The sequence below is a fragment of the Bombus vosnesenskii genome, unplaced genomic scaffold (genome assembly GCF_011952255.1).
Source record: "Bombus vosnesenskii isolate JDL3184/JDL3185 unplaced genomic scaffold, Bvos_JDL3184-5_v1.1 scf7180000016263, whole genome shotgun sequence".
NCBI lineage: Eukaryota > Metazoa > Arthropoda > Insecta > Hymenoptera > Apidae > Bombus > Bombus vosnesenskii.
In genome coordinates, this window is record NW_022884332.1 from 489969 (window position 1) to 502142 (window position 12174).

Here is a 12174-nt window from a genome sequence, read left to right on the forward strand (position 1 = left end):
TATAGAAGGGAAGAAAATTAAAATTTCAAGTTGTTAGATTCGAGTAGTATTCTGATATATAATACAATGGGAGCGTTCTACTGTTCGCTCTCAATGAAGTTAACTGTAACGCTAAGTCTATTATTTATTAACAAAGCAAGTCCTCTGAGAGCGTAATGTGGTAAATTATGTAGATTTCGTTAAATCTCGTACCATTGTTAACGAAATGAATTATGTAAAACGTAGATCCAGAGAGCTGAAAGGTTTCTCGATTAATTTAAAAAAGAAACAATATCGATATTACGGACTGTCGTATATCGATCGTGTTTCCTGTATCGTACGTTATACGAGTCTATAAGTAGGTTATTCGATATAACGTAATATTACTTGAATTGCTCGTAGCCATTATTATTTAAATCGGACGCAATACGCAAGATAAACGTCGCTCATTTTTAATTTTCGCTATTGCCAATCTACGAGCAGATTAATTAATTCACGTTCAGTTAACACGCTCGCGATTTAATTAGTTAATTTAATCAAATGGCAAACGTCCGATCAGCGTTGCGATCAAATATTATACTTCTCCCTTTTGTCATTCTCGTTGTTCGTTTTTCGTTCCCTTATCACTGCCGCAGTTATATCATCGTATCGCTTCGATCAAGCAAATACCAAAGGAACTATAACTTTTATCTAACATATAATTTAGATAAATTACGATACCTTTAAAAACGGTTCCATCACATTCGAGGAAATTATTTCTCGAACCGCTCTAATCGATAATTACCTCCTTGTCCATCGTGTTTCAAATCCCAGATTTGTAATGTATGCGCACGGCAAACGGTTTTTAACGCTTGATATCGATCGTTCTTATTAATTTAATATGACCGAACGTAATTGAAACGTCGTTATTGTATTTAAGTTCCATATACCGGCAGTGTTATATCTAATTTCCTAGAGAATCGAATATTCCTAATTAAGTATTATTACACTTTATCTCTACGCTTTATCTGAAATTCCTCTTTTATGCCTATGATACGAAATATTAAACATTAATTCAACGCTAATAGACGTAATTAACGTATCATCGTCGTTATATCTAAATTTAACGTACAATATCATCCCTAATTTTCTATAGCATCGAATATTCCAACAAATTAAATAACACTACGTATTATCGCGAACTCCTCTTTAACGTATATCCTATAAAATATTGTATATTAACCCGTGATTAATCGACGTAATCGAAGTATTATCGTGAAACGAACATTTCATTTTCATACGCGTATACTGTTATCTTTAGTCTCTATCGAAACATCAATTATTCGCAATCAACACTATTACGACGGTACCATATTAAAACATCAAATATTAGTCGAATATTGGTCGGAACAAGCCACGTGTCATACGCGATATTTAATTTCTATCCGCAATCCTGGAAAATATCGCAAACATCGGTCGGGATAAACCAAATATATCATCGTCATTGTCATCGTATTTCACTTGTACTCGTACTATCGATCCCTCGATGTTTCCGTTATTAATCAAATATTAATAAATTGCAGCTAAATTAGGCTGGATTAATTCGATCGATAGAGAGAAAGCCAACGATAACGGTCAAAATAGGACAATGAAAATGTGGATGGCTGCTGTCGGCTGTCAGAGCGTGCAGGCAGAATTCTGTGACAGTGGAGGAGGATAACGGCGTGTCAGCCACAGACAAGAATATCCCAATGGCCGTGACAATTTTAACGATAAAAAAAAGAGAGAATCGGCGATAGAATCGCTCTCCCCCTCTGTTCCAAGATTTTACTCGCAAATCCATCGTGCCCTTTCGATCCGCGGTGTTGACTTTCAACGTTTCGGAAAAGATATTACGCCAGACGTAATTTCCTCTTCACGAGATACTGAAAATGTTATTATCGCACTGTGAATTTTTATGTATTTATTATATTTAATTTAGAGATGTAAAATTGCATCGAACGCGCATGAACTATAAAAATACGAGAAATATCTAAAGTAAAGTACTTGTTATAAACTCCGTCCGAGTTCTACGCATAAAAACAGAAATTCGCATGAAAATTTGCCGCCGGGTTATCGCATTTCGAATATATTGAATTTGAAATATTTGCTAACACAGAGTCGATTTATTTGAGATTTTCTTTGAGATTGAAGCGAGTAGAAAAATTCATTTTGTTCGTTTTAACGATAATGTATTTCTCCTACTATATTTTATATCGCTCGGTATTAAGTTTTGGTAGTAAGGTATTTCTTCTTAGGCTTTGGTAGGAGTGACCTTTTTCTTTTAAATACTTTGCATAATTACAAGAATCGAAAGGTCTCGTAGACAAAGAACGAACTGAATATGGAATATCAAGGTAATTTAAAATTCAAATGGATTTTGAATTTGTCGCGGATTGTCCTGTCGATAGGATAATTAAAATCATCGATGAATTTCTTTTCGACGAGTCTGATTCGACATGAAGAGCGAATACGAAAGATGTTTAGAACAACAAATTGTCGAATGTAAGAAACTATAATTTACATCTAAAATTAAGTAAAATAACGTACGAAATAATTGACGTCCGATTAAAAAAGGATCTTTGAACCGTCAAATTCATCTCGTCCATAAAAACAATTAACTTTCGCGTATAAAGTTATACGAAATATGTTCGGCTCTTGTACAAGTAGCTCTCATTTAAGGGATAATTCTGCAAGTGCCATTGAATCGATATTATCCAATACTACTCGTTTGAGGCAAATTAATCTTTCATACTGAACAAAACTAAATTACTTTGATAGCGATATAGAGGAAATCCCAGCGATAATTTTTAACGCAACTGCAAGATACGATTCGATTAAAAGATCGTTTACATTTTCAAATTGTCTCTTAAATTTAATGCACGATAGCACAATTCGTTTTATAATCTCTCTCTATCTCTCTCACTCTCTCTCTCAAATGAGTTAAAGTTGGTTTATATGAACGATGATGCTATTTCGCCCAAGTATCGTCCAATACTCTTCAACCGAACTAACGCGTAACAGAATTTTCGCGCAGAGCTTACGCTTCTTTACGCTGCCGATTACATTTATACGTACTTGGTTTTAAATTAGCTCTATTGCGTATATATCCTAACTAATTAGAAATACGAAATTCTTTTCGAGCAAGATATGATCATTTACTTTACTTACTTTAAACAAGCGGAGCTATTGCTTCCTTTAACAGGTCAACGATAAATTAATCAAAAGGTAGATACATAACCGAGAAAGTAAAACGACAGCTATTAGTTAGAATAATTAGATAATTATTTAAAAATTGAGAAATAAGTAAATAAAGAGATAAAATAAGAAGTATTCCGTATCCCTTTTTAAAATTCAAAGTGTCAAGTAATTTGTACGAAAGTTCAATAATCTAAAGATTAATAAATTACGACAGATGAATGAATCAACGAGATGAATGAATCGATCTTACGATTTTGCGGTACACGTACGACTATCGTTATTTATTTATCAGTGAAATGACAAATTGGAAAGAACACGTACAAAAAACAGTAGACTACGAGGAAAGAAAGGCAGAGAAAGCGTACTTACATGTAAGTACGCGAATCTATTAGTCGGCGTTTACTTAAGTCGACCCAAAGTCGATTAACCGACACCTGCGACAAATTTCGATCGAGTTTAAGCTTAGGCAAGTCGAATCACCTGCCTCTCCCTAGAGAAGTAAGTTGCAGAGTGTTACGACGAAGGAGATGATGAAATCACGTAATCGAATGCCGAATAACCCGTTTATCTGAAAACTCACGATTGGAAGAGGGAAAGTTAGGTGAAATGTACTCCGTTCTTCGACCCTTATCGCGTCTCTTTAACGATTCGTACGGATTCTCCGGCGTGATATCTACTCCGATTTCTGGGTAAAAACCGTGGTCAACGTCGTTACTTCTCCAGCTATATATCTCGAACTTTGAAAAATCCTCGAATAGACATTTTTTCTCTTTGTATCGTTAGCGCAAAATTCGCGCGAGAATAACTTTTACGGTTTTGTAATTTTCTAAATTCGATTTTGTAATTTTGTAATTTTGTAATTTTGTAATTTTGTAATTTTCTAGATCTTACGATCTCGTAATTTTCTAAATTTTACGATTTTATCGCATACACGTTTGAGATTATCATCGATCGGTGAAAGTCGAAACGAATTGAACAACGAACGATGGAACGCAATCGTCGATCAGGGTGATTTTGGAACTTTAGAACGTAACACGCTTCTCGTGCTTCGACACTTGGATTTAAGCAAAGTAGATTACTCGTCGTGTTTCAAGCGATTCCATCGATATCTTTTCTCGTCATACAGTGCGTAATACCTATTCGCGTTAATTCCGATAAACGATATAAAAGATTTATAAACTCGACGGAACAACTCGACAGGAACACTCCGCTCTTTTTTCTCAGAGCAAAATTTTCTCAGATTACGACTAAAGGTAAATCGTTTCTTTAACTTGAGTCGCACAACGATAAACGCGTGTTCGAACCATATAGTATAGGTAGTATACCGAAGAATTATTATAGTAACGTTGAATCGCTTTTATATTTTAAAGTCCACGTTTGAGTGGAACAGAACCTTCGTTAGAACGAAAGACCATAGTATATAACAAAAAAAAAGAAAGAAGAAAGAGAAAAAAGTAGGAAAAGAAAAACGATACTGAAAATAGACGCGTTTGGTGAAAAATCAATATCAGTTTCGCAAGCGTTAGGTTAATTTTAGTACGAGGTGATACCTCGATCGCACAGCGGCCAGTTAATTTAACTCGTAAAATAATCAAAAAACTCACCCCGTATGCTCCGAAGAGCGTTAGTAAAAGACTAGTACTTCGTATACTTTCACCGATTAGGTTAATTTGTAAAATAATCAAGACTCGTCCGATACGCCCCGAGGAGCATCGGTAAAAAAGTAGGATTACTTTGAAAAACGTTAGATTAGCTCGAACGTCGGGTCATGGCCCAATTACGGGTCGCAAGTCGAGTTAACTCGCAAAATAATCGAGACTCGCGTCGTATGCTCCGAGGAGCATTGGTAAAAAAGTAATGCTAGTTTGAAAAACGTTAGATCAGCCTTAACGTTAGGTCGTACCCCAGTCGTACGATGGCCGGTGAGGTTAACTTGCAAAATAATCAAGACTCACCTCGTATGCTCTGAAGAGCAGATATAGCTCCCTCGGCTTGGCGTCCATCGGCAAGCCGCTCACGAACAAGGTGCGCACCTGTAACAGAAGAAAGAAAGAAAACGATAATCGAGTTAATTAACCTGATCGTGGAAAGGCCGGAGAGAACGAAGAGACGGAAGAACAAGGGAGCATAGTGTACGAGAACGGAAGAAGAAGTCGAGTTGGAACGAAGAATGGACGAGGATAACCTGGAATTAGTCTACTCTCTCTCTCGTTTGACTGCTGCCCTCGCGACAGCTAATCGTCGAATTAATAGGAGACGGTAATACCACCTTTTCTTCGTCTCCTGTTCCCTTGCCAATTTAACGACCGATTTCGCCTCGGTTCTCTCGCTACATCCGAGCGAATTCGGTTTTCGTCGATGATTCTTACGAAGGATGTTGGAAGATCGGTTCCTGGATTTTGGCAACAAGCAGGATCGTCGATCAGTAGGTTATCCGCGTTGTCGATAAAAAGTTTGTCAGCGGAATTTTGTCGACGAAATATTTGACAGGTTTTGTACGATTTTGGAACGTTTTAAAAAGTTCTAAGTTACCTAGAAATCGAAAGAATCGGATCTATACACGAATACGCAACCGGAAGGATATTATCTTAACGGTAACGTTTGTTAAGAATTCTCGATTCATTCCGGCGATCGCTTCGTGCATTAGAAAATTCGATCGCGCGTATTTCCACGATCCTACGGTAAACGATAGGATTTGGTCGAATTGAAAGATACTTTAATTCGTTTTAGCGTTAGCCTTATTCTTACTCGGACCAGCTCTACGTAGGTATACGCAATTGCAAATTAACGATATGCACAGCGCTAAAACACGATAGTGCTGTAATAGATAAACGAGATAAAATTTTAAAGATACAAATTGCTGATGTCACTTTTACGTTGCGCGATATTTAATTCCGCGCATTTTCACGAAATTGCAGCAATATGCGCCAACCAAAGTGTTCGAACTACGTTACATATTCTATTTTTTAAAGCTCAATACCGTAAATTCAGTTACGCGTTACGTTGTTCGTTTTAACGTAGAATTCAATTATCGCGAATGGAACATCAGCTTAAAAAATACGTTGGCCGGTAAATGTGTTAATAAAAGTTTCGATTCGGAAGCAAATGAACGTCGGTATCGGGTGTAACGTGGACGAAAAATAACACGAAATAGACATTCCTCGAGATACTTGACTATATTAATTACGACAGCCTTATTACGCGGATCGTAATCGGTTATGGATTACGGGTTAAATTAAGCTCGCTTGATTAGCACGTGCGATGCGTACACGATGAAGCTTTAAGTGAGCATGTTAAAGTGATAGATGGTGCGCTCGCACTTGCAGAGTTATTTTCGACTAAGTGACGGACATTTTCGTACTACCGCGTGCTTTTGTTCCTTTCCATCCGTATTTCGTTAGCAGATACGTTGCGCGACGTTAAGGAGATACGAAGAGTACGACAAAGAGAAAAGTAGGTATACGATGCGTTTGAAGAGTCGTTGAAGCTAAACTATCGCGAATCACGAGCACGGAAGGGAATTTTAATACTCAACGAAGAAAGGACGGCTCGATTTCTTCAATTAAAGTCACACCGAAGAAAAGAAACGTCGTGCAACTAAAGAATGCATCTGACGAGAGTCGTCTCAAACCATCGGCAATAAGAGTTTCTCAAACAGGAATACAAAGGAGGTAGGAAGCGGGACAGACGCCTTAATTCGCTGAAAATTCGCTTGATTTCGAGCTTGTATCGATCGAGCATTGGAAAAGTTTTCCATTCGTCGCGTACTAGTTTCGGAACTTGGCGAAAACTTACGATCGAAAAGCGCAAGGTTTGCAATGTCACTTTTTGTCGAAGAAACAAACTTTAACACCTTATTAACGAACTCGATACGCGTGGCTACGAGAAAAGAAATTAAGATCGACGATACGTACATCATTCTTCTTCTTGTTGGCAGAAACAGAAGCTGATAATTGCCACGAACGGAGTACTTAATGGCAATTTAATAGTACGCTACTTGTTACGTCACGTGATTGATGGCTTTCGATCATTAGAACTCGGTATGAATTTACACGCGGTGTATTTACTAATTTACATCGTTTAAATCATCGGGCATTTCTGCGATTTCCCATTCGCGATCTTTTCGAATTAATTTAAAGCGACGACGTTCCGATCTTTCCCGTCAACGATTTCTTTTCGTTATATAAGTCCAGTGTCGTTTTAAGCGTAACAGGAGATTACAGAGTGTCTTTCTATCGCGCCGCGACTGTCTGACAGAACAAAAATATTGATTCTAATAACACGCGACTAACACCCAGTAATTACCACGTTACGGGCGCGAATAGTTACGTAGGAAGAGGAGAAAAAAACGAGATTTACGAGAGCCAGTGACGAGAGAAGTTATTTACGAACTTGAAGAAAATCATACGATAGATGATTAGCGCTTTACGAAGTTACGGGACGATGATATTCGTAATTCACAAAGAAAAACCTCATCGATCGTTTGTTCTCAAAAAATATTCTCAAAAAATAATCGTATTCTCTTCTTATTTAAGAAAGGAAGTAGCAACAGCCGAAAAACACGTCATCGTAATGGACGTGGGAAGACCTTTGAATCGATACATCGATAAACTTATTCTCATTGATCGTTTTACACGTGTTTCCATTCGGTACTGGATGTTGCACGAGTAAACTTTTGACGATGCTTTATAATTTGATCGATTTGCTTGAAACTTCGATACATTGAAAAGGGCTACTTGAAAAGACAAAATATCGTTTTAAAAAATGTCGCAAACAATCGTAAGTATCGTTTATTTAAGGTCTACGATCGTAATAATAGTTGGAAATAACAGTTGGTTTTAGTTTAGGTTTTGCTTTATATCGTTACATAAAATTATATCGTTCGCGACGCTTTTTTAAACGATACTTTATCTTTTCAAATAATCTTTTCCAACGTATTGAAGCTTGAAAAAGCTCGAAGATATCGGTCAAATTGTTAAGTATTACCCGTTTTTTATTCACCCTTGTCGTTTCAATCTCTTACTTATCTATACATTAATTAAAAGAGAAATCGATCTGCTTATTAACTTTCGTTCGAGAATAATTATTACCTTCGATTCGTCTCGATCTCTTGCTACTTACAATTGTCCCAATGAAATTACCTGAATATGCAATCGATAATTCAAACGGCGAGCAAATACCGAAAGTTGTCGGGATTCGTGGTATTTTCCCTTCAACCTATTCTTGACCCAGTTTCCCGTGCAGCCTGAGAACGCATTGTGACCGCCACGGAAGTAAGCAAAACGGAGACGGTAAATTACATACTGATTTGGCGCTATGCCAGATGGAAAATGCCGTCTTGTGCTATGCTTCCGACGAACTTTCTTCCACGATAAAGGATTCACTGTCCGATGATTTGATTTACTATCGCGATCGAGATAAGACCTTTTAGGTGGAGTTGAATTTAAGCTGTATGAATTATCGAATGGAGAGAATGTCAACGTGATTCTTAGTATTAAATATCGTTTAAAGGCACCCGTACGTATTACATTCATTTTACGTTCGTTTGTATTTATTTCAGTGCAAAAGACAGACAAACACTCGTTGATAAAAACGAGGGGAAAATACAACGATATCTAAAAATTTGATTTATCGCTATATGATATACTTTGAAGTACCAAGGAACGCTGCGATCTACTTTCTTCTCGTTCTTTCGTCGCTCGTACCTTCTTTGGAATATAGACGTTAACGAGCGAGTGAGAAAAAACCGAAAATTGCTCTTAAAAATTGTTCATCGCTGTAACTTCTATTTCGAAAAATTGGCACTTGCTTACTTAAATTTATCGTTAGCCCCCTGAATCATTCAACGCGACCAAATTTCACGTCCGTTTCTATAACGATTTCGGAGAGTACGGATTGTAACAATTTACGTGTTTCACCCTGTGTACCCTATCTTTACGCTGCTGTATCCAAACCAATGGAACGGAATCTCGACTGTTCCATACCTTGTACGATAAACGGTGTTAAGAACCACCGATTCAAACGTTAAAACGCGAATAATGGGACACCCGGTACAGGACGAATGGCCGAAGGAATTCGACGGAAGTCGCTTCCTCGAGCGGAAACGCGCATATGTACAGACTGTCCCGTGAGAACGCTGTCGGGATCGATCCCGGTGCAGCGAACGCATCGATCTACATCTTCTCACGTATTGTCTCCGCAGAAGAGGAGAAGCGCTCGGTAACGCGATTTCCCACAGGAATAAAGTGCCGCGTAATGCGTCAGAAACAATGCTGCGAACAGGTGGATAAGGGAAACACGACGGGGAACGATACAACCAGCCGCTTTCACTGCTCTTAATGGATACCCTGGCGCCTGTCCCCGCGATACTTTGACGACGAATTAACGATTGTCGGGTGCGAACTGTCGCTGATTTCGAGGGTGTTGCTCGGTGGAGATTCGTTTGATGTCTGGCCTCGCCATTTCTCTTTTCCGATACTTTCCATTTTGTCGCGTTCCGATCCTTCTCGGGCGACCTTCCAAGTTCGAGATCTTGGAATCCTCGCGTCTCGATCGCTTTATTTTTCGCTCTAGTTTTGCCGGACGAAAAAGCTTTTTTCTCCTTCGAGGAAATTTTTAACGTAAGATCGAAAGAAAGAAAAGGATCGAGAATTCTCGAAGAATCGCTAACGATTTTTTTACGTTCTATCGAAACGGATACTTTCCATTTTCTAAGAAAATATTTAACGCCTGGATCGAAACGAGATTTGTCGAGATTTCCGATATTTTTTTAACGTTAAAAAGTCCCAACAACGTCGAGAAAGGTTATAATCTTTTGGAAGAAAAAACGGAAGTACGAAGACCGGTGTATCGATCTATTAATAGAAGAAAACGAGCTAATTCGTTGCTCGAATTGGCAATGGTTAAGGAATAGATGTCTCGCATGAAGTAATTCGTAACCTATACGATCAATAGATAAACGAAGATTCAGATAAAGATATCGTGCGGATTTATTGGCTCTAATACCTGATATTAATTGACGAATTAGCAAACAATAACCCATATTCGTTCACGATCCTTTTCACTTTTTAAAATTAGCATAAAACGTTACATCGTTGGTTATATATACGTTGGTATACGTATTAAATGCGTATTACGCTATTTGCTTGCGAGAGAAAAAATATCCTAATCGTAATCGTCTACTTCAAACTATTTAAAATTCGAGTAATTTCCACTCTTCGAGTTGATATAATTTTGTCATTAGCGATATATCGAATTCTTAGATTTCTTTTTACATTTATCCCGGGGCGTATATCGAAAGTATCTCGTTAAAAGCGTCCGATTAAAAACATTTTAAATTAAAGAAATTGAAAATCAGTAGCTTCTACGTTTTTAGTTAATGTCGTGAAAATACGAATTTCCGTAAACGCTCGTAATCTCGTACGACTCCTTTCCGATTACTTCACGTCGGTCGTTGAGCTTTCGCGGTGTCTTTCGTAGGCAAAAGCCAAGGTAGTAAAAAGGAGGATCGCTACAGGTAAAGTCGCGATATGACGCGACGAAATAGCGAGAAAAAAAGAGAAAGGAAACGTTCGCGTTCTTATTCGCGCGTCGCGACGCCGTGTTTACTTCGGCATGTGCCGGAAGAAGGAGGCTTAAACTCCCTCTGCTCGTGTAACACGATGACGTTGATATTCGCGAGCGCCTATTCAATTTAACCTTGCACCTGCAAGCACCTGATGCTTCGCTAAGGTTTTCCGGATGAGCGAAATCAAGTACGTCCCGACGAGAGACGGTGAAATTCGGCGCCGGCGGAAGACTCGCAAGGCGTAGCACGCGATTCCTCTAACTGTCTCAAAATGGAACAAACGTGTGCAATATCGTTCGGAATGCGACGAAATAGTAGAAGAGCGATTCGTCGCATGAAGCGGTAGGTGAATGGTTGATATAGCGGACAAGTGGAGTAAGGATCGCGGAAAAGGTGATAAAAGAAAACTAGTCGTTGAGCAAAGTCGTTCGAGATCGAGATCGTAGTTAATCGCCGTTCATTTTTTTCTTTTTCCTTAATTCAATTCGTTCCTTGGGGTTAATTCGAGGAAACTCGAAACGCCAAAAATTATACAGAATGCGATGGAATGATAGAAGCGAATATAGCACGCTTGGTTTTTCGAGAAATCGAATTTAATCTTTGTTCGTTTTCTGTTTCTTTTTTAATTTAATTCGTCTCTTGGTGTTAATTCGAGAAAATGGTCAAAAATTACGTGGCACGCGGCGGTGGAATAGGAAAAGTGGATGGCATGCGATTCGGTAAGTCGTTGGCGCGACGCTTGGTTTTCCGAGAAATCAAATTTAATCCCTGTTCGTTTCCTCTCTTAATCTAGTTTCTTTCTGTTGTTACCAAATCGGGGAAAGACAGATAGTTGGGAATTTGCAAATTCTTTCAACGAGTATAGAAAAGCGCAAAGAGCTACACTGATTGCGCGAAGCGGATGAAAGTTAATTAAAGGTCGAAAGATCGAAATTCAATTATTTAGAAATTGAAATTGAAACGGAGCGTACGTAGTAACACGAAGGATTATTAAAGATCCGATAAAAGTATCGCGATAGAAGATACAGAGTAATTACGTGTTCGTATATTCTTTCGTTGAAATTGTTTCAGATTAAAATCGACACAGACGATCGGAAGTTAAATCTCGTCTGGGACTTTGTCAGACAAAATCGCCAGGTTAAATAGTTATCTTTTTGTGAAATCAAAGGAGGATTACTGGGAAACTATTTACGAGGAGAAATTTTCCAACGTTATTGATCGAATTATCCGGAATTGGCATACAAACTGCAAGAAAATTGCTTCGGTGTAAATAAGTGAAACGACTTTAAGAAATATAAAGCGAATCTCGACTATTGTAAGAACTATTCTGAATACAATCATCGAACGTTGTGTCGATGATCGTACATACGGTATCACGGTAATAACACATCGAGCTTACAACTGTAACA

At 38.2% G+C, this 12174-nt stretch overlaps 1 protein-coding gene across 5 annotated transcripts in view; it reads right to left on the bottom strand.

The window, feature by feature from the left end:
* LOC117242093 (protein couch potato) overlaps positions 1-12174 on the bottom strand; it is a 184168-nt gene that overhangs the window by 93250 nt on the left and 78744 nt on the right. For all 5 annotated transcript variants that reach the window (XM_033508476.1, XM_033508477.1, XM_033508473.1 and 2 more), the window contains exon 2: positions 5154-5231. In XM_033508476.1, the coding sequence (XP_033364367.1) occupies positions 5154-5231 (78 nt within the window). The remainder of the gene's footprint in view (positions 1-5153; positions 5232-12174) is intronic.